This window comes from Lathyrus oleraceus, chromosome 6 (genome assembly GCF_024323335.1).
Source record: "Lathyrus oleraceus cultivar Zhongwan6 chromosome 6, CAAS_Psat_ZW6_1.0, whole genome shotgun sequence".
Taxonomy (NCBI): Eukaryota; Viridiplantae; Streptophyta; class Magnoliopsida; order Fabales; family Fabaceae; genus Lathyrus; species Lathyrus oleraceus.
In genome coordinates this window covers 308759480-308783456 of record NC_066584.1, presented here as the reverse complement: position 1 = coordinate 308783456, position 23977 = coordinate 308759480, and the positions used below count along the sequence as shown (strand labels likewise).

Below are 23977 nucleotides of genomic sequence, written 5' to 3'. Positions count from 1 at the left end.
AACGATACAAACCGGAAGAGTTTCTAAAAGACTTCCGGTTCAGTCCCCTTAAATGCAACAAACTGGAACTCTTTAGAGAAGTGTTCCGGTATACAATTAATGAACCGGAAGACTTACTCTGAGTGTTCCGGTTTACAATGCAAAAAAGCCAAATATTTGTCTTCTCCGGAAGTCTTCAACGAAAATGGTAAAAAAAATTTGAAATGGAAAATATACCCTATTTATATGAGGGTAATTTGGTCAAAAATATTTAAATGTAGGGGTGTGGATACAATTGTAGGGGTACAAGTTAAAATTTTCCATACAATAAGTATCTATGAATTTGAATAAAAAAAAACCTTAATTCTAATTGACAATTTAATTCCAAATAAAAGATTGGGAAACTATAGTGTTTGGCGCTTCCTTTGATTTTGTTTTTTCACGCGCATATAGACGATGCTCCTCAGTTCTCCGAGTTTCATGTTCTCGCGGTGACACTGAAAATGGCAGACCAGCAAAGTGGCCGAATCAGCGCGTATTTCAGTGCCTCAAAGCCCCTCGTTCCTCAAAAAAGACCATATGATTACACTACCTCTTCCCCATACCAGTAACTACTCTTTCTCCTCTCGTTCCTTTATATTGATTCATTTTCTCAAACGCCATTTTCTGTTTAATTAGGTTTTTAAAATTCAAAATCACGAAAGGAATTAAGCAATTTAATTCACTTGCAATTGTCAGCACGATTTCGTTATTGAAACCCTCATAATCTGAGATTTCTTTTTGTTTCTAGAATTAAAGGCTTAAGTGATGTTGATGGTGCTGCGGGTAGGGTTCGATATGCGAAGAGAGTTCCTCTTGTGGAGGTTCCTTTAAACAGACTCAATTCGACAGGGAATGGAGGCGAAGCATCTTGTGATGCAATTCACTGCAGTTCAATTGCAAGGAGAGTGGTTGGGAAGGAGAATCTGTGTCAATCGAATTTTGAAACTCCAAGGAAAGTACCTGGAGGAGTTAAAGCTGAAACACTTGATTACTTTTCTGGAAGTGGCCTATTCGATGATGATTTTGATGACTCCATTTTGGAACAGATTGACGTTCTTTGTGAGGAGAAATCCGGGGTGAAAGCAGTTGGGCAGGTGTTAGACCATAGTTGTCAAGAGAAAGTTTTAAGCGAGATTGGTGTAGTTGGTAATGCTGATCTGAATTTGGGAACTAGTGCTGTTTATAAGGGTATTGGAAGTGATGATTTTGATGACTCCATTCTGGAACAAATTGATATTCTTTGTGAGGAGAAATCTGCGGTGAAAGCAGCTGGGCATGGGTTAGATCATAGTTGTCAGGAGAAAGTTTTGAGCGAAACCAGTGTAGTTGGTGATATTGATATAGGTTTGGAAACTAGTGCTTTATCTAATGGTGTAGAAGATTTTGATTTTGATGAGTCTATTTTGGAGCAAATTGATATTCTTTGTGAGCAGAAATCCGCGGTGAAAGCATTCTGGCAGGGGTTAGATGATAGTTGTCATGAGAAAGTTTGGAGTGAGAGCGGTGTAGTTGGTAACATTGATCAGGTTTCACGAACTAGTTCTGTTTTTAAGGGTATAGGAAATGACAACATGTTTAGTCCTAAGATTGCTTTGGATCCTAAAGAAGAACACGTGCATAGTGATAGTACTAGGCAAGGTTTATTGAGTGGAACCATGCCGGAGGAATATTCTAAATACTTGGAATCCCTAAATGATAGACAAAGAGAAGCAGCTTGCACTGATGTTTCCACTCCTTTAATGATTGTAGCTGGTCCAGGAAGTGGAAAGGTTTTATAAACTCTGCTTCGTCAACATGTTATTTTTCCTTTGAGTATTTGCTTTTTATATTGGAACTGAATTGTTTCTATTTATTGATGATACCAGACCTCCACAATGGTTGGCCGAGTTTTGATGCTGCTTAATGAGGTGACACATTTCTTTTTGCACTATAAGATATAAATACTGTGCACTTATCTTTCATTCTTGTCACTCTTTTTCTCTGTTTCCGAGTTGATTTGTTTTGAGCTTACGTGTTTAAATCTTTTTGCTTATAATTTCCACTGTCTGCTAAATGTGTGCAGGGCATTAGTCCGTTAAACATTCTTGCAATGACATTTACATCTGCAGCAGCTACTGAAATGAGAAAACGCGTCGGAGCCATAACTGGGAAGGAAACAGCAAAAGAACTTACAATCAGCACTTTTCATTCATTTTGCTTGCAACTTTGTCGTTCACATGCAGAAAAGTTAGTTACTCTCAATTTGCTGGAGATTTTTTCTCTTACTTTGTCAATTAGTTGCAGCTTATAAGTTCCAACTTGTGAGCTTCTCTGTGTTGTGTCTACTATTCTCGTTAGCTTTCTTGCTATTTAAATGCTAATTGTGGCATTTTCATGATTCATAATCTACTATTCCTCAAACTGATAACTCGTCTAAATTCTTGCTATTGGGAAATATATTTTGTTTACTTCTAGACTGACCGAGGTGTTGTGAGCGGAGATTGAAGTAAGACTCCCACACTTTAGTAATCTCGTTAAATGGTTAAGTGGATATTAATCAAGTATTCACATTCTCATCTTTGACTCCCACACTTTAGTAATCGCTCAAGTATTCATATTCTCATCTTTGAGAGTGGTTTTCTCTTTGTCAATAGTGGCTTATAGTGGTGTAGCGTAGGGTTTTAAAAAACGGTTGCGGTCGCGTAAAGGTTTTCGCGATTTTGGTCGGTACAGGTGTCACGACACTGATTGCGGTCGTTGCAGTGTGAATTAACCACAATTTGTTCTTTAATATAGAAAACGGTGATAACAGTATCGGTATCGGCATCTGCCAAAACCATTTTGTCGCGGCCGTTTTCGTGGTCGCGCACCATTTTTTAAAACCCAGATTGTAGCGTACCCTTATGTAATATAGAAAAACCATTCTTCTGTGGTTGTATCACCATCAATAGCGGCCAGACACTTCCCAAATAGTGGCTGAAGCTGCCACTACAATGAAACTCTTGTAATTTATTATTTAATTTTTTAAAAAACTTTTTGGGTCTTTTCATGCAAAACAACCGTGTTTTTGCGCTAAATTTATAGCTATTCCCTCTGTTTTTAAAGACTATTTGGTCATTTCATCTTAAAATTTTGGAATGACATCAAAATAGGGCCTCCTTGTCTCGTCATTTCCTTCTCCAAAACAAGTTCATCTCCCCTCTCACCTTCTACAGCTTTTTGGATATCGGTAGCCTTTTGGCAGCCATTTCTGGTGACCATCTTTATTCATTACTTTGGAGATAGTGAATTCATTAAAGAAATAGCTTGTGTTTATTATAAATGCTTAGAAGAGTTATTTTAAGCTTTGGAGACTAAAACTTACTTGCTTTATATTTGGTTTGAATATTGTCAGCAATGAACTTTGATTATTAACTATGAATGTCTTTAATGTTGTTTATTCTTCTATTTTAAGCTTTGTTTTTGTTAAGAGTCGCACATCGGATAATATATGGCCTGAACATGTGTTTATAAGTGGGGACAATCCTCACCTTACTAACCGGTTTTGTAGGGTTGAGTTAGGCCCAACCACATTTCTTAACATGGTATCAGAGTCTCGTTTAAGATCCAGTGGATCACCCACCATTTATTTCCACGCTTCAGTTGTCTAGTCCTGAGCGTGAGGGTGTGTGTTAAGAGTCCCACATTGGATAAATATATGGCCAATTCAATGTTGGGGACAATCCTCACCTTTCTAATTGGTTTTGTAGGGTTGAGTTAGACCCAACCACATTTCTTAAGAGTTTTTATGGTATGAGTTTTCTATACTATTTCCCTAATCTTTGACGTAGCGACTTTGCCACCAACCGCTATACCACTAGCGTTTTGGGGGTCAGCTGCTTTGCCATGCTATCCGCCATTGATACTAAGGGTTTGCTGGAATATGGAAAAATGTAGTTGGTTTTCCATACAAAAACTATCGGACCACCCACCATTTATTTCCACGCTTCAGTTGTCTAGTTCTGAACGTGAGGGTGTGTGTTAAAAGTCCCACATCGGATAATATATGGCCTGATCATGTGTTTATAAGTGGGGACAATCCTCACCTTACTAACCGGTTTTGTAGGGTTGAGTTAGACCCAACCACATTTCTTAACAGTTTTTATGGTATGAGTTTTCTATACTCTTTCCCTAATCTTTGACGCAGCGGCTTTGCCACTAACCGCTATACCACTAGCGATTTGGGGGTCAGCTGCTTTGCCATGCTATCCGCCATTGATACTAAGGGTTTGCTGGAATATGGAAAAATGTAGTTGGTTTTCATACAAAAACTATCGGGCCACCCACCATTTATTTCCACGCTTCAGTTGTCTAGTCTTGAACGTGAGGGGGTGTGTTAAGAGTCCCACATCGGATAATATATGGCCTGAGCATGTGTTTATAAGTGGGGACAATCCTCACCTTACTAACCGGTTTTGTAGGGTTGAGTTAAGCCCAACCACATTTCTTAAGAGTTTTTATGGTATGAGTTTTCTATACTCTTTCCCTAATCTTTGACGTAGCGGCTTTGCCACTAACCGCTATACCACTAGCGTTTTGGGGGTCAGCTGCTTTGCCATGCTATCTGCCATTGATACTAAGGGTTTGCTGGAATATGGAAAAATGTAGTTGGTTTTCATACAAAAACTACTGTCATGAGAAATCTAAAATTTTAATTTAAAACCAAGTCAATCAAACTTTTGGATATACTAATGAAAGAGAAATTTTATGAAAGGGTTGACAAGATCTTTTCCAAGACTGAAAAAGAGAGGAAATAAACAATCCTTTCAAAGATACAATGTAGTTGTCAACTAAGTGGAGGCATGGAAGAGGAAGAGACATGTCTAAAGATATATCACCAATCTTTTCCTACCAAACACATAATGCACTTGCATAAGCCATATGCTCTTGATAAAAAAACCATAGGCTGCCACAAAATTTTGGCTTGAGCAGTGGAGGTTAATATTGGGAAGGTGCTTAGAACCTGAAAGGAAACTTTGTTAGAGAAAGGAGGAAAAGAAATACACGACCAATATATATGATAAAGCAATAAACCAAACCTGTAATGAACAATAATATGCCGGTTCAGGTTTTAAGATTTATTGCATAGTAAATTGACCACAATAGACACATATCATGACTGGATCTAAGTGATCTATCTGTTGCACTTGCACCCATAAAAGTTACTCACGATGCTTGAAAAACTTCTTTTTATTATTGACACATGTTGCAGGTTAGGTCGTACATCTGAATTCTTAATATATGGACAATGGCAACAGCGGAATGCAATTATTGAGGCCACCCGATTATTAGAAAATGAAACAAGTAAACATAAAAATGGTGAGTTGTTGATTGGAGAAGCGTCCGATAGTCTAAAGACCCCTAACCAGTTCAAGGATAAGGCAAAGAAATGGCAAAATTTTGTGACTCAGGTGTGTGATTCTTTATGAAGAGAAACTCATTCTAAACTTCCATTTCAAACAATAAACTGACTCTTAATTTAGGAAATCTACATTAGCCTACCACGATTGCTATGTAATTTATTGAATATGTTTACAAAGATGTTTGATTTTTATAGAAATGATGGCTTATACTAGAAATACATCTTGCAACTACAGTTCGTATCACTGTATCAGGTCATTTTGTGTTCTAGTTAAGGAATCACTATTGTGATTTTTGACCGCAATTAATACTTTGGTTATGAACAATAAATGTACCACTGCGAGGTTTGTCTCAGGGACACAATTCCAGTGCACTCCTTTATTTTCTTGTTGATACTCTGTCCATGGAATATCCATAAGAGCTTAGCTTTATAATTTCAAGGGACAAAGTTCAAAGACACGGTAAAATAGCCGTTAGTGTCACTTTATCAAATAGTAATTTCCCCTTATTTTATTTTTATTTTTTATTGTTATTATTATTTTTAGTTGGTACTAGAGTGGGAATTTGACCTTAAACTTGTAGCACATTCTGGGCATACTGCTCAGTAGTGCCAATGCACACATTTTGTGGAGAATATTCCTGGTTGATGAGCTAAGTGTAGAAAAAAATGTAAACTTGAAATTTGAAGAGAAATTTTGGAATCAAAGGGTTCACAACGTACCTGATGCACGTGTAGTTGTTGGAGATGTGAATGAAACAGGTTTTGATAAACGCAGGGGATCCTTGCTCACTGAGATCATAAAAATTGAGATATTCATGGAGGCCAAAGTAAAACAAATAACATTTCAAAGCAAATCAACCACAAAGAAATTTCAGGTAGAGTTACAGCGAATAGACCCCAAAGGAAATCAAAGACGAGAAATGAGTTCATGAAAGGTGAAAAATAGAGAGAATAAGATGAAACTTACAAAAGTAAAATCAGGGCTGAGAGTTCGGTGGTGGAACTGAAATTTCGGAGATGTGATTTGGAGAAATAGATAGTGGCGGTAGACAAGGACGGCAGTGGCAGAGCTGCGTTGATAAGCTGCTCTTAGGGTTTTGATTTTTGAAAGACGACGAAGAATTCAGTTGCTAAATGAGAATTGGTGAGCTGGTAATGAGCCTATTTGGATAACCAGTTTTTTTATATTTATTTTTGGGCCTAAATGCTTTGGTTCAATTTTTCGGAAAATGGTCCGGGCTTTTATAATTAGGAATGGTATAGTTACTGGCATGGTTAGGGATAACCAGATTTTTTAACGCCCCTAGAGTTTGCAATGTGTAGGAGGTCAAAATTGGGGACTACCATAAGTTGCTTGGTTTAGGCATCTTGGATCCATCTTACAAAGTGATAGGGTTGAGGCTAGGCCTAGGATGATGAAATGAAAAAGTGCTTTACTTGTAAATACCAGCAGGGATATATCACTGAATGTTCGACAATAAAGTGCCAAAGAGTTTCTTTCCCAAAAAAGAGCCAGCAAGAACAAACAGTATGCTTAGCAGAGATGCTAATATTGTGGTTTATGAGTGGACTTAAAAAAACAAAATAAGATTAGGAAGAACCATATTTAGGAGAAACTTCAAGCAGCATCTAATTAGAAGATGTCATATTGTTGCCAAAGGTGCTTAGGTTGATTAGATGATAGTTTGATTAGTAGAGGAAGGGGATGAATGAAGAGAACTTCAGGAAACCCTTCAATTAAGCCAAACTAAATAGTGTTTTTGTATGAGAACAATAATGTAGTTTGATGCTCATAATTGGCCCCACCAAATGGGGTAATGTTTGATTATTTTTGTAGGCAATGAATGTGCTTAGGCCTTGGTGATTATCATCTCTTGTGTGCACAATGCAGGTAAACATATGAATAACACTTTTTTTTATATATACCAAGAAAAAAAAGATGGTTTATTGGGATGGTATTGAGTTGAACTTTTAGTTTTCCTCACTTGGATCTTTCCATGGTTTTCTGACCTGAATAATAATCCAAAGCTACTTCATTTCTGCATGTTTCCATGACTAAATTATACATATGCGGCATTTGTGTTGACTAATGAACAACTTATTTGGACTTATCTACTAGCGGAAACACTTGTCAGAGTATTTGAGAGAGCTTATAAAAATAGCTTATGACATGTTTATAAGCCATTTTCAGTTTATTTTAGTAAGGCTATTCTCATGGATAGTTGATCAAAAACAATTTACAACCTATCTTAAAAATATCATATATAATCAATTATCATGCAGGAATTTTCTCTAAACTGTATTTTTGACCAGTTCAGTATTTACATAATGCAACCCATCTTATATCTCTATACGACTCTATAGAACACCTCAAAATATGCAAAAAGTCTCTGATGTTATGAAACTTGATAGAATTGTGCATTTCTTAATGCCAATAATCTATATCACTCTTTGTCGCTTATATTTGTTAAAAATGGCTTGTTCAATCCCTCGTGTTTTTTTTTTGCTGTAGTTAAATTTTAAACTTGGTCATATGCAATAACTGTATACTGTTTCAGGCCAAAGCCTCGGGAAGAACTTCTGCAGAATTTCGTGAAATGGGCAATGAAATAGGAGTAAGCTGCTAAAGAGTTTTCCATATGCGCGTGCACACACACACACACACATCCTTGTTCGGCTTTCGTATCTCTGATTCTGTGCTTTGGATTGTAATCAGGCAGAAATTCTTGAGAATTACAGTAACATATTAAAATCGTGTAATGCTCTGGATTATCATGACTTGATCAGCTGTTCTGTGAAGCTACTTACTGATTTTCCTGATGGTAAATATTTTCCAAAATATTAAATATAAAATTAACTACAATCTATTCATCTTGTTACAGTTTGTGGTTCCAATTTTTGCTTGTTCAAACTATTTTGAAGTTTTCAGAGAAAGTCAGGATTCATGGAAAGCTGTTGTCATAGATGAGTTCCAAGATACTAGTGCCATGCAATACAAGTTTCTAAAAATTCTCGCATCCCATCATAAAATAACAATTATTGGTGACGATGATCAGGTCTTAATATTTCTTCTTTATCCCTAATGTATGAGATGACTGGCTAGGTATCTGTATTGTTTTCTCTCTGAATTTAAAAGACCATCCTAATTACTGGTCTCATGGCTTATTTTCCTTACAGTCCATTTTCAGTTTCAATGGAGCTGACATTTCCGGATTTATTTCCTTTCGTAATGATTTTCCAAACTACAAAGAGGTTTCTCTTGTCCTTCACAGATTATGATTTTTATGCTAAATGCTTAATTCTTTTTTGGTTGTGCCTGACTCACAGCCATATTAAATGTCTTCATTTGGACATCACCTACTTTTTTGGTTCAGATCAGGCTTAACAAAAACTATAGGTCCACACGTTACATTGTCGAGGCTGCATCTGCACTTATTCAAAATAATGCCAAGCGATGTCAGTTGAAGAATGTTCTTACTGATAACTCTTCTGGATCGAAGGTACATACATCTTGCAGTATGCTGTTTTGAGAAGTATGCCAAACTCTATTGTGATTTTCCTTTTTATATACAATGATTTTTGCAATAATATGCAGATAGTTATGAAGGAGTGTCACAATGAGGATGCACAATGTGCATTTATTGTTGACAAAATCTCAGAAATTTTATCTAATCATTCAACTGATAACTTATCCTATGGAAACATTGCGATTCTCTACCGTAGGCGGGTGATGTTTCTTGATACTATAACTATTATGACTATGTACAAATCAATTGCCCCATATCTACTGAATGGTCTTTGCTTCTTCCTCCCGATTACAGGTATCAGGGAAAGCCTTCCAAATGGCTTTTCGGGATAGGAAAATACCGTTTAACATTCATGGTGTGGCATTTTACAGAAAAAAGGTATTGATTTTCGTAATTAAGATAAAAAATTGTTCATTTCTAGGAATTTTAATTGACTAATGTAGAACTTCGAATCATTCACGCCCTTCCGCTAACAGTTACGGCTTATTGTACTACGTGGATCGTTAACTATTATAAACAATGGTCTTCCATTTCAACTTAATTCCTTTAATCGTAGACTATAGTTGTGTTTTCTACCAGAGTTATCAATCTCATACAGTGGAGCGGAGCGGTCGACCTCAAAAACGTGAGGGCATGTGTTAGAATTTCCGCCTTCATTGCGGTCCACCCCTAGACGCCTTAATTATGGCATTTGGATTGCCTTCATTGCACCCTCCAACATCTTCACTATGTTGGATTTGAAGGGATGAATTTAGTCCCACATTACTAAGAGATATGAACTGTGTTGTGTTTATAAGTGGGATAATCCTCATCTTACAAGTCGGTTTTGTAGGGATGAGTTAGACCCAACCACACAATCTGAGACTCATTATTGAAGATAATAGGTAAGAGCTGTTGTGTTTTATTCCTCAGCCCCAAGCTGATTAATATAGAGGGAATAATAAATTACAATTAATTTTCTCCTTAATAGAGAATAAAGAAAAATAAAGAATAAACGGAAACAATAAAATGGGGAAATAAAATATTTACATATGGTTAAACAAATTTGAGTTGGACCTAACTCATCGTACAAAACCTTGTAAGGCGAGGATAGCTCCGACTTAAAAATATATGCTCAAGCCATCTCTCATCCAATGTGAGACTCATAACACCTCCCCCTCACGCTCAATACATGACATCTGGAGCGCGATCCGAGTGACCTGATAGTGGAAACCTGATAGCAGGTGATCCAACAGATTTTGGATAGGCTCTGATACCATCTTAAAATTTGGGTTGAGCCTAACTCAACCTTACAAAAACGACTTGTAAGGTGAATACTACCCACACTTATTAATATATCTTCAAGCCATCTCTCATCCAATACGGAACTCTTAACATTTATAATCTTACAACTGTCTTCTCTGCAAATTCTTGTATCTTTACCTATGCATATATGCCATAAGTTCTTACCTTGTCCCTTCTTATAATAGGTAGTCAAAACTATCATTGCTATGCTTCGAACAGCACTGCCTGGTTGTGATGATGACTCATATAGTAGAGTCTTCAAGGCTTTACTTCCTTTCGAGAAGGATATGAAAAAGAGGGTACAAGTTTTATAATGATTTTCAGTTTGGACATGCACAAGGGAACATATAGCCATGGTGGCTTCCTATCTTTTCGATTTTAAGTTATCCATTTGGCATCCGTGTTTCATATTAGTGCTTAAATCTGCAGGTAATTGACCATATCAGCAAAATTTCAACTAATAGAAAATGCAGTTTCTTATCAGCTGCCCGTGACATCTTTAATGCGAAGATTTCTGGTACTTTTAAAAGGTGGTTAACACATCCGTCCTTGAAAATGTTTTATCATGTTATATAGAAATGTTTGTGTAATATTTTATTTGTATTGAATCCCCACTTCGACCAATGATATAGGCAAAATATTTTGGATATGTTGTATAAGATTCTCAATCAAGTAGCTTGGTGTAACAAACCTAATTTACTGTTTCTGTAAGATTTTCTCATGGTTGTAAAGCTTGCTTAGAAAGCCTTGGTGTAACTATATACCTCTAATGTGTAATCTAAGTATGATAGTAAGAATATAGATTTTTATTCAGTCTCTATAATATAGGAAAAATATTCTGGATATGTTGTAGGTCACGGGCTTCACCATTTCGTTGTTAATCCTGCAATTTCTGAGTTTCTTTACTGAAGAGGTACATAGGGGAAAACAGACTCAGTCGTACACAGTTTACTTGGAAAGATATCTATAATGCTATTAATTCTTCAGATTCACAGTATTTGTATTAGGTACCTTGTATGTATGTATAGGCTCAATCATCTTAGGCCCATTTAGAGTTATAGAAAGAGAAAAATTAGGAAGGATAGTTAGTCAGGGGAGTGGGTTATATATGGTTACGAGGTATAGAGTAAGGGGGGATGATTTGTTTTTAGTTATGGACAGAGATTGTTCTCTGTAGGAGCTTGGCTCTGGGGTAGATTGGGATTCATCCCTTTCTGCATTTTATATCTCTTCATTAATCAAATTCATTATATTTCACAAAGTTTTACTCAATTGATTATTTATTTTCTGTTTCGGAATTTTGGGTTCCTAACAATTTGTGCTTGGAGTTTGGATGTATCAAGTGTTACATTTTGATTTATTTTGTAGTACTTCCTGCTTTTTTTTAAAACCTGTGGCTTCATTGGCTTATTATGTTATCATGTGAAGAATGCGTGTGAAGCCATTTTATATGCATATCTTCTCTTTATTCTTGTACTGTTTTTTTTTTGTAGTATTATAAATTAATTAATATACTGACTTTTCATTACTCTCATGGATCATAGGAGTGAACTTACCCACGGAAGGAAGACTTTAATTACACTAGATATCATATCAAAACTTGTTCACAGGGTAAATGCTTTCTTACACTTTGACTACTGTTATTTGTGTGTATTGGTGAAAAAGTATACCATGGTGAGGTGACATCTGACCTTTCAATTTTTGATATATGTGGGAAACATTGAATGAGAGGAGTGTTCAATATGATGAGAGATGGTAGGTAATATTTACCATTGGATCTTACATTAATGATTTTTTAATCAAAAGACCCCATTAAAGCTTTCATGGCTAACACGAGTCCGGCTACTTTAAAAATAGAAAGTCACCTGACCTTTTAGTGGGATTTTGGGGAAATAGAGAGGTGGTAAAGGAAACGTAAGTTGAAAACATAAAAAGAAAATTTATGGTTTTACTAAACAGTTGGTTTCTAATTAATCTTAATGGTATTTATCCGTTCGTATAGCTAACTTACTAGTCAGACTACTGTTTTTCTACCTTCCTTTTCTCGTAGCTGTTGGTTTTATTTTGAACTTCACAAGAGAAGATGCTTTATCCTTGGAATTGGATCACCTTTGATTTTTGAACAATAAACCCCGATCCTATGAGATAGAAGAAATCACTTTTTATCATACAATTACTCGTTTTAAATGATTCTAGGGTCCACTATTTATATTTTAAATGATTATTTCATTTTGCCTCTCAAATAGTTGTATAGACTTTACCCAAAAAAACAGTCATGTTGTTTTCCCCCATATTTTCCCTTCACCGGAGGTAATCCTATTCGAGCAGCGTTGGGAACTAAATTTGGGTGCACTCTCTCATTTGGGATACGTACCTTGGTTCGCCATGTTGTGTGAATCTAGCCCATTCCGCCCAACCACCATTGGTCATAGTCATACCGCTTTATTTAAAGTGCTTCGGTGTGATTCCTTCTTTCTTTGCCTCCCTGCTTTATCTGTCTTGTTGTTTTTTCCTTTTTTCGGGCACTCCTCATGCTTTGTCCTGTGTTATTGCTGTATCCTGACTTTTTTTTATCTTATTAATATATTATATTTGCCATTCAAAAAAAAATCAAACAATCATATCACAACATGTAAATATTTGTTGAAATATATAATTGAAAGTGTTGGATTTTCCGCCTTAATTGCGGTCCGCGCCTAGTCGCTTTAATTGCGGCACTTTGGCTTACCTTATTGCAGTCCCTAACACCTTCATTGTGTTGGCTTTGAAGGGGTGGATTTAGTCCGACATTGCTTAGAGATATGGCCTATGTTGTGTTTATAAGTGGGAGCAATCCTCACCTTACAAGCCGGTTTTTGTAGGGTTGAGTTAGGCCCAACCTAAATTTTGAGATGGTATCAGAGCCTATCCTAGATACATTGTTGGGCTTTCCGCATCGTCCACGCTTCAGGCTCATTGAGGCCCAAGCGTGAGGGTGTGTGTTGGACTTTCCGCCGTAATTGCGGTCCGCCCCTAGTCGCCTTAATTGCGACACTTTGACTTGTCTCATTGCAGCCCCTAACACCTTCATTGTGTTGGCCTGTGTTGTTTGTGTTTATAAGTGAGGGCAATCCTCACCCTACAAGCCGCTTTTAAAGTCGATTTTGTAGGGTTGAGTTAGGCTCAACCCAAATTCTGAGATGGTATCAGAGCCTATCCTAGATCCATTGTTGGGCTTCCTGCATCGTCCACGCTTTGGGTCCATTGTACCCCAAGCGTGAGAGGGTGTGTTGGACTTTCCGTCTTAATTGTGGTCCGTGCCTAGTTGTCTTAATTGCGGCACTTTAACTTATCTCATTGCAGCCCCTAACACTTTGTTGGTTTTGAAGGGGTAGATTTAGTCCCATATTGCTTAGAGATATAACCTGTGTTGTGTTTATAAGGGGAGGTAATCCTTACCTTACAAACCGGTTTTGTAGAGTTGAGTTAGACCCAACCCAAATTTTAAGAAAAAGTAATATACCAAAGCGACACTACGCTGAAATATGGTTTTATGACTGTAAAACTTTTATAATCTGGTGTACATCCTTTAATTTTTTTATTTATTCTTATATTCCTCTTCTTTAATAGTCTATGCTCTAAATGAAATGCAACATGACTTGCTTTTTTAGTCCTAACCATTTCTGCATATTCAAGGCTTATGATGGACTTCTTTCACATCTTCGAATAAATACTTTTCTCACTTGAAATGCATGCCATATTTATTTATGACAGGAAAATTCAATTTCAACTATCATAACTTCTGTGGCAAACATGATACCAGAGGTAAGATCTTGACTTTCTAACTTCAAGGGACATCCCACCAAAAAACAGTTGTAAAATGATCATTACTGTCACAGTTATTAATAATTTTTCCCTTCCCTATTTTTTGTTATACAAAATTGTGTTGGTTGAGCATTTCTTTTGTTTAGTTTTTAACTATATGTGTAGATTTCATAGCTCTAAGAAACACTCCTGATAATGTATGTACCCATCAAACATATAATTTTTTTATTGCATGATCCAGCAATATTGTGTTTAGATAAATTTGGAGATAAACAAATTAAAGTTTTGAAATACACATTTATACATTGTAAAATAAAGTTATATTATTTTCTAAAATTGTTCCATATAATGTCATGATATATTTACTGTTATGTGAACTTTGAATTTTAGAAGTACCTTCTTGAGCAACGGGCAACTGTTGATGTTGATGGAGGGACATTGTTGAATGAAGACTATGACATCAGATCTGTAAGTTTTTGATGCAAGATAAAACCATAGTTACTATTAGCTATTGTTTTATGTCGCAAAAAAATGGACTTTATATTACAATAGTAATTTTTATTTGTGTCTACATATATGTGCTTTTGTAATACCCAGCTCTTTATATAAGTCGAAAGTTTAATAAAACCCCAATATTTAGCACAAGGAGTACCAAATATTAGCAAACAAATGTATATGAATATAGATTGAACCAGAGTAGTAAATTCCAGAGAGCGGCACATAGCGGCTGACTTCAAAAGTGGGATAACGGAATAGCGTATAGTGGGATGACCGCTCCTTAATCATATTTTGAAGAAATTGCATATAATAATTATAAACATATATTTAATGTAAAATTAAACAAATAACTCAAACCCCATAAAATATTCATAAATCAAAACACAAAACTTAACAAAAACACTAAAAAACAACCAAGTTTTTTTTAAATGCCGTATTCCCTATCAATATCCGTACTCCTACCAGATACCCTATCAATACCTATGCATCATAGACTACCATCTTTTGGAATATATTATGAGCAATATGCATCAAGAGTAAAGAGTGACACTCTTTCACTTCACAAGACTGGTTTGTAAAGATAAGTTAGGCACAATATAAAAACTTAATATGATATCAAATCTATTAATCGACCCATCCACCACTTATATCCACACGCCAACCTGAACAGTGTTGGACATGCTAGGGTGTATTGGGAAAAGCCCAAGCTTCACAATGAATAAATGTCTGATTAGAGTTTATAAAGAATGACACTCCTCACCTTACAAGTCGGTTTTGTAAGGATGAGTTAAGCTCAATTTAAAAATTTAATAAATAGCATTTGATGTTTGAAAGATGTTGTTCCAAAATTATGATTATAATTTTAAGTGTATATCTTTTGATTTTCATATTAGTTCATTTTTACCTAGGCTTTCTTCATCTAAGATTGAATATACCTTTTTATTTAGGTTCTTCAATACCTATTAGATGATGTATCTGAGTTTTTGTCTACCAAATTCATTGAGATAAGAGGGGAAAAGGAAATGTCAGAAGATAAAGGCTGCATTTTTGTGCTAAAATCATTCATTGATTATTTATTTGAGCGTGAGAAAGAAAATTTCCGTGCTCGGAGGAAGGACAATGATAATTCTGTGACATTGACTACCATTCATCAGGTAAGTATCCCACTTGATTAGTATTTAATGGAGTTAAGCTCAACAGCTTGATAAATATTTAATAGAGTTAAGCTCAACAGTAATGCAAGTTCAAACTCATTTGACTTGTAGGCAAAAGGTTTAGAATGGGATATTGTCTTCATAGTTAAGGTATGCCTTAATACTTAGAGCATTTCTTTTTTGTCTAGCTCAAAAACAAGTTGGTGGATATGTGATTTATGATGTTTTTAAAACACAGATGCTCAGATGTCTATACCTACCTATTTATTCATATTATCCTTGGACAATTATATGGCCAACAATTTCGGTATGTTTGGTTATAAAGAGAAGAAGTGAAATGAGAGGGAGAAAAAAAGGGAAAAAGTGAAAAATAAACTAGATTTGAGAGATTGTTTGGTAAATAAGAAAAATAAAAGCAATAGAAGAGAAAGTTGCATGTTCAATTTTGAGAAGACAACAATATCCTTGGGCTAAAAAATCGAGCTACTCCCTTTCGTCCTCTATATATAAAAAGAAAAAAAAGCATCAATACCAATGTAAGCTATTTAATGGTTTAATTAAGGTTATTCCAAATATAACCTCGATATAAATGTTATACACCCACCAACTATGGAAATGTACTTAATAAGAATATAAAAAGGAACTTTAGCAATTAATGCATCTTAAGGTTGTGCTTTTTTATTATAATTAGGACCAATAAAATCACCCGTTTTTTTTCTTCTTATAAATAGGACTGCAGGTAAAATTTGATTTTTTTTGGTCTAGGTAAAACTTGAATTTTATACCTTATCAAAATTAACTAATATTTTTTTTATTTAATTTAGAAATTAAATTACTTGACTAGTTTATTTTAATTTACATGACTAATAAGAAATTCAAATGATTATATAATTTCAACTGATAAGTTTATTGAATTAATTTATTACATCAGTTTAATATAATTAACTTTTTTATTTTTGTATTCTATTGATAATCAAAATAGTTTAATTATATTATTATAGAATGGTAGATAGTTGTTCAATTCATGCTTATCTCCAATTGAAATTTACTTTTTTCTTTGTTGAGTTGAGCCAATTACTATAATTTTTTCATAACTCAGTGCAACACATCATTGTTAGTGAATGATATACACTACCTCATTTATTAATAAGAATTTGGTCACTGTATAGGGAGAAAAAATGTAAACCCAAGGAAGATAAACAAGACCGGGATCGAATGACACAAAAAACAGAATTAGCCAATCCAGGGTGTAAATTGAAAGTAGAAAATAATAGCACTCTCCTTCCTTATATAAGAGAGAAGATTATGAAAAGCAGTGGGACCCATTATCTCTCTCCTCTCAACCTCTTTTCAAACCAAACTAGAGAAAGTCAGCCTTTCTCTTTAATTATCTCCATTGACACTCTAATTCTTTTATAACAAACACACCCTTAGGCCTCATTAAGCTGCAACATGACCATGCAGTTTCTTATTGGAAGTCACAGCATAATATTAGTGAAAAAATGCATAAACTTCTGTGAAATTATATTTTCAGAAACTAATTGAAGATTCAGTTGTGCAATTACCAAATGTTGCATTTCACATAGCAGTAGGATATATCTTTATTATGATCTGAATCTTCTATATGATTACTTTGTTCATGAATGGTAATTTCTTGCCTCTTTAACATGTTTTATAATGTTATTCAAAGAAGTTGTTCCAATGTTAATATTTACTTATGTGGTATTTTATTATTTTATGGCTGGCATTTACACCTGGTTAACCAAGTGTTACCGTTCAGAAGAGGGAGGAATTTGTCTAATTGCAATTTGACTACCTTGTTCGAGGGTCATCATTTCTTGGTTTGTTCAAAGTTATTATGAAAACAAATATTGCCTTGAATTCTTGACTGCTATTTTGGTATATTAAATAGGCAAATGAATCTGAGATTCCTCTATTACATGAATACAAAGGTGTTGTGAAGGACACTGCGGCCATAGTTGAGGTACATTATTCTTCTATAATTTTATTCATGAGTTCATTTTTTGTCTTGTAGTTTGTTATAGATTGGTTATTGGTTGTGTTTCTTTCATATATGATTATAAGGAAGAAAGACGTTTACTATATGTTGCAATGACTCGTGCTCGGCAGAAGCTTTTTGTTCTCTATGTCACGGTGGACTCAAATTGGCAGGTTTGTCCAGCATAACTTTCAGCTCTTTTTTATAGTTGTTGGATTTTGCTAACTTTGTGTGTCTCTAGATGCTTCAACCTTCCCGATTTTTGAAAGAAATCCCTCATCATCTTCTAGAGTTTCAGGTATGCCACACTGCTTTTTCATAAACAACTGTGGCTATCACATTATTGAATAGAAGTCATTTTGAATTCCTTACCCTTTCTGTTGGAATATTTGGTCTCTTCAATCATCTCTTAATATTATATTTACATGGCTTTTACATTTATCAACATTATGAAATATTAAGACTTGTTTCTTTCATAGGAAGATATAAAAACAATTTTAATTGCCTATTGATTATGCAGGAAAGGATTTAAAGCAGTTTGCAATTGATTTCACTTTGAAAAAGATAAAAGTTAATTTTTTTTCTTATAATTTGGGACAAGAAAAACATGTTTTTTTTGCTTATATTTTGGGACAGAGGGAGAGCATTAATTAAGGTTATATTTGGAAAAAATAATAAATGCACCTAGTAATTTGAAAAAGGGCTTATATTTAGTGACACATTTCTTTCTCAAATGGTGCTTATAATTAGAGATGGAGGGAGCATTATTTTTGAATATCTTAGTTTATCTCGTAGGGTCAGTTTCCAACCTTTGAGAATCTTAAGCTTTTTTTTTTTGATGCAAAAGAGATGAGAAAATTGAGAATCGTAAGTTACTCATAGGATTAGCTTACATATTACCTAGTCATTATTTTGATTTGATTCCTATTTTTTCTATTTATTTAGGATTAAGAGTCTTGTATTCCTTACAAACAGGTGATGGTGTTTAGTTATATTTATCAAGTTACCATATTACAAATAATATTTCTTGTTATTTGATCTAAGACCCATAACTTTGACATCAATGTTTACAAGTGGTGAGTCAGTGAATTGTTGTTGTGTAGAGTGAAATAAATATGCAAGAAGTACAAATAAAGCGAGATGGTCATCAAAAGGAAACTACCAATTGTACCACTGATTTGCTGATTAAAAAACAACAATCTGAGGCTGATCTGATCCCTGTGCCAAATGACATGCTCAACTATCATTTTAGCGAGGCTTCCGATGAGCTTGCAGAATTTGCAGAGGCGAACAATGGCAATGATTTCATAAGAAGGTTTAGCTTTTTATTTTGACAATTACATTACTATTATTCATTAATGATCTCAGCCATGATTAATTGTGAAACATTGTTTTTAATCATAACATATTTGTTATTTTGCAGATTCAATGTAGAAGAGAGATCTGTTGTTTCCCATATATTCCATAAATGGGCCAAAAAGAAAGCATTTCAAGATCCAAAGAGGTTGCTAGATAAGGTGACTCTATAGTTGTACTGGGTTTACTTGTGTCCGTGTCTGACATATTTATCTTGATAATTCATAGCAAAGTAATGGATTCTTAGGATTATGAGTTGTTATTAAAATGAAAAATATGATGCAAATTTGTTCTGGTGAAATGTATTTTATTAAAAAATTATTCAAACTTCTTAGCAGATGCACTTCTTTTAGACAAGGTTGTCAACGTCTATGTAAAGTTGTGAAATCTCCATTACATGGATTGGGAATCCTTCTAAAATGTTGAGAGAAAAAAGTGAAAAAAGTAGCAAAAGATGAAAAGTTTGGATCAAAGAGGGTCATCAGTTCCTTTAAATATCTGACAAAGCATCTGTTACGAAATGCATATGGAAATAAAGCAATTTTTGTGCTCAAGTATCCTGTTCGTACATGGTAAATCCTCCAAATAGAAATGCTGGAACTCAATAACTAACTGAGACAGTGAGACTCATGTGGATTTTCTTATTATTGGGAAATACAAACTAATTGAATTGCTATAAAAAACAAACTAATTGAATTGATCAAGTCCCTTATAATTGACTCTGGAAATAAATAGTGCTTGAAGTTCTGTTCAGCTCTCAAAGTTATAATTGTAAAGTATAAATAGTTCGGTCTATCTTGAGTAGAAGTTGTGGGGAATGTTAATGAGGCATTTCACAGATATTGTGCAGGAATATTATTAAATTTGCTTGTTTGAAACTAATTTTTTTCCTATTGGATGTTCAGGTTGGTTTTGTAATTGATGAGCGCCTTAGACAGAAGAAGAACAAACACAAGGTCTGCAGTATCATATCACTCTGTACTGCTTGTTTTTTATTACACATCATTCTCTTGATCTTGAATATTTATATTTATTTCACATTAACAAATTCTCAGTTATGTGGAATGGTTCTAATGGATACATTCATGTATTCTATGTCATTATTTATAGTGAAGTGAATGTGCATATTATTGTTTAGTTGTGTTGAGTATTTCCAATATTAACAGTGTTGAGAAAATTCCTTTTTCTTTCACCCACATTGGACTATGCTTTAGATTGCAATCCTAAGCGTGATGGATATGTTGCGTTTCCCACATTGACTAGAGATATTGCCTATGTAGTGCTTATAAGGCTTGACTACTCATCACCTTACAAATCAATTTTGTAGGGATGGGCTAAACCCTAAGTCCAAATTTTAGGATTGTATCACAGTTTATCCTAGACTTTATTATGAGGCAAAATATATCTAGTCCTAGACCTGAGGAGGGTGTTGAGAATTGAGATCCCTGTTATTTTGCCAGCACTAGTCCACTCTTTAGATGTGTAGTCCTGAGTGTGAGGACTTGTTGAACCTATCCTCGAATTTTTGTTGGGCTGTATTCTATGTTATTACAGTCACATTTCTAGACTTCAGATGTTTTGTCTGGACGTGATAGTGTGTTGAGAATCACATCGACTAGCCAGGCTTGGTAGTGTATTATAGACTTGACAGTTATCACCTTACAAGCCATTTCTGTTAGGTTGAGTGAGATCAAAGTTCTAAGAAAATGCATTTGACTTGAAATGATGTCGGTTGTTATTTCATATAGATTAAAGGGCTCAGGCCTCTGTATTTACAAGGTTCCAGAAGCATATTCATTTTCTATTTTCTAAGTTTTCTTCCACATTGTTAGGTCATTAGGTCATCAATTAGGAGTCAAGATGAGGGAGCATTTTCCCACACTTGTTTCTCAACACTCTTTCATCCACATACACTTGTGGGGAAGACTTTCGATTTTGATACAAGTGAGCCGGTCCTTCACTCAAACCAGACTCTGATACTATTGTGAGGTCATCAATTCTTTGTGGGTCAACATGAGGGAGCATTTTTTCTTTGGGGCCTTTCTTTAAGAGCAACACACCTCGTGAGAGATACATCACATATTCACCCCAAACCTTAAGGTGATAAGTGTGTGGGTTCTCTCACTTATAAATGCTCAAGTCTCCACTTTTCTAATAAATGTGGGAGATTCCCACGGGTCCACACTTATTTCTCAACACTTCCAACTCACACTTATTTCTCAACACTTCCAACTCACACTTGTTTTTTTCTCTAACACCCATTGCTTCTCTTGATATATGTTATGCAACCTCTTATAACTTAACCTTTGTTGTGAATTTATGGTAATTGATCATTAATCCTTTCAAATGACTTATTTGTAATTGCAATTTCAGGATTTGTTGAATTCTCTAAAGTCCCGCTTAAGCTGTGATGAAGCAATGCAGTATGCTCAATATGTAAGTGCCTTTACTTGTTGCTAAACCCAAATGCTGTTTCGTTTGAGATACGGTTTTAGAGGAAATGGAACTTCTGCCACATCCTGTTGAAATTTCTCCTTGTAGGTTTTGAGATGGGAACAAATTCCAGCTGATAAACGTGCTCATCTTATGAGGGAAAAACAGGTTAGCTGTGTTTTCTCTGTTTAGTAGTTATCATTTAGAATTTTATGGGATCTGTTAGAATATTAGCATTATTACTGATTTATTTATCTAATGGAGCGTTAGTAATCTTGTACTAGTAATACTAAACTAGGACATATCCGATATTAACAAAATAACTGTAAGAAATCTTTTCTAATGTTATACTCCCTCTCACAATGAGTGACACGTTTATTTCAAACATGAAAGGAAAGATTATAAATGAAGCAATTTGTTTTACAAAGTTAATCTAATCTTATCAAGTATTGGTGTATTTACCAGTATTATAAATGCATAGTGAAAGATATTGACTTGAAAGTGATGCACGTTGTATTAATCAATTAAAGGGTACCATTGAATAAAAAGTAGTTAGTGTTACATTGAAAATTGAAAGTAATGCTCATTTTGAAACATTTTTATTACAAATGTGTAACTCATTATGGGACAGGAGTGATATATTTACACTGTTTTAGAGTATCTTAGTTTATCTTGTAGGATCAATTTCTAATCTTAGAGTATCCTAGTTTATCTCCTAATATTAGTTTCCATATAATTTTCATGATTTGTTTCATGATTTTCCTACTATTTATTTAGGATTAGGAGTCTTATTTTCCTACTATAAATAAGGGGCAGTGTTCAGTCTTTTGTATCAAATTAATATGATGTTAGTATCAAGTCATTATTGATCATATAATCATAATACATATCTTAAAGATCTAGGCAGTTTTTCTTCTCCTTTCTTATCTAAACCCCATAATTTCAACAATATAAATAAATAGGTGATAGTGGGGATTGTAACACAGTACTTCTGACCCCTCTATTGAACTGATGAAATTATTTTAACCGATCATAATAAATCTACAAAACATTTGTACAGTATTTCCAGCTCTAAGGTGTTTACACAAATTTGGTTTGTGGGTTTATTTGTAATTCTACCCCATGAGTTTCTTTTATTCTGATAATCCAGTTGAGACTTGAAAATATGTTTTGCATTTTTTAGGAACATTTCTTGAAATTAAAGATTGAGAATGCAATGGGTTCGGCAACACCAACTGACAAGCAGGTAAAATTCCACAGTGAAAGGACATATTAGGCTATGGTTCATTCTTTTCTTGTGGCATTTTGGTAAACCAATGAATTGTTTTTTTGACTTATTGCAGATCTCGTATTTGAAGAAATTGGGGTGCACCACGACCCCTACATCTCGCCTCCATGCATCTCATCTTATTGAGCAATACAAATCTTTGTAACAAATTCTGATATTTAATAATCAACTAAAGTTAAATTTTGCCAACTTCTGTCCTGGAACAATTATCTACGTAAGTTATCAATTTGTTTTTACTTATATTTTGTAAATGTACTCCATTTAAACTTATTTTGTATGCTCATTTTTTTATCCAGTAGTTTAGCTTTGGCTGTAATTTCAAATACTTTTATTCGTTTTTGAATGAAATTGTTATTATTAACCGGTTATAAAAGTTCTATATCACCGATTTTATTTTAAAACTGTGATATTGGATTATCTAAGCACATCTTGATAACTTTTTTTAATCAATTTAAAATCAAAGCGAACTGCTTATTTATGTAAATATTAATATGATATACTACACTAATTTATTATTATTATTATTATTATTATTATTATTATTATTATTATTATTATTATTATTATTATTATTATTATTGATTTTAATTTTTTAAAATAATAGTTTTTAATTTAATCATAATAAAATTTTATTATTTTGGACATAAACTATCATTCTGTCTTTGTATATTGATAGATTTTTGTTATGATTTTTATTTAGGTCAATATTAAGTGAGTGGAAGCACCTACTTCAGCGTTCGATTTCTTAGCATTTATATATATTTATATATTAACGTTAACACGTTGTTGATATTTTTTTTGGTTAAAATTAAATTACTAATATTTATAAATCAATAATTAAAAATAATTAAATTAAATTAGATTTTTTAAATGAATCATTTAAACTAAATTTAACTCTATAATTTTATCTTTTAAATTAATATGTAAATTACACATCATACACCTTTGTATGCTTTAAATAAGAGTATTTTTCAATGTATCCTATAAATTTATTAGAACATCACGTGAAAATACAAAAAATGCCTCAAGATTTTGAAGATGCATTTTCGGACGCATTTCAAACACATACTTTCTAGGTCAATTCTGTGTTACATTCTAAGAGTGTGGTTTTTTTAAATCCGGAGATGCATCTCTATAACCTGTCAGTAGATGCGTCTTTGTAGCATACTGAAACAGAAGTAGAAAATCAGAAAGTTGTTTTTTGATAAAATAAAAGTATCATTCATAACATAA

The 23977-nt window shown here is 34.1% G+C and overlaps 1 protein-coding gene across 1 annotated transcript; it reads left to right on the top strand.

The window, feature by feature from the left end:
- The first annotated feature begins 349 nt into the window (after positions 1–349).
- Positions 350–23014, top strand: LOC127091437 (ATP-dependent DNA helicase SRS2-like protein At4g25120). Its single transcript, XM_051030074.1, has 29 exons — positions 350–586; positions 770–1790; positions 1887–1928; positions 2084–2247; positions 5252–5450; positions 7960–8016; positions 8118–8223; positions 8324–8457; positions 8579–8653; positions 8776–8901; positions 8997–9128; positions 9223–9306; positions 10398–10511; positions 10642–10742; positions 11757–11823; positions 13966–14016; positions 14407–14484; positions 15462–15668; positions 15780–15818; positions 17581–17652; positions 17754–17840; positions 17909–17965; positions 18771–18982; positions 19091–19184; positions 19929–19979; positions 21397–21459; positions 21565–21624; positions 22640–22702; positions 22800–23014. The coding sequence occupies exons 1-29, from the start codon at positions 483–485 to the stop codon at positions 22887–22889; spliced, it is 3750 nt and encodes a 1249-aa protein (XP_050886031.1). The 5' UTR covers positions 350–482; the 3' UTR covers positions 22890–23014.
- Positions 23015–23977: the final 963 nt, after the last annotated feature.

Coding starts and splice junctions, on each gene's coding strand:
- LOC127091437 (XM_051030074.1), top strand. CDS start 483: ATGGCAGACCAGCAAAGTGGCCGAATCAGCGCGTATTTCAGTGCCTCA. Junction 1,929..2,083: donor TTTTGATGCTGCTTAATGAG/GTGACACATTTC, acceptor AAATGTGTGCAG/GGCATTAGTCCGTTAAACAT. Junction 14,017..14,406: donor TGGCAAACATGATACCAGAG/GTAAGATCTTGA, acceptor TTTGAATTTTAG/AAGTACCTTCTTGAGCAACG.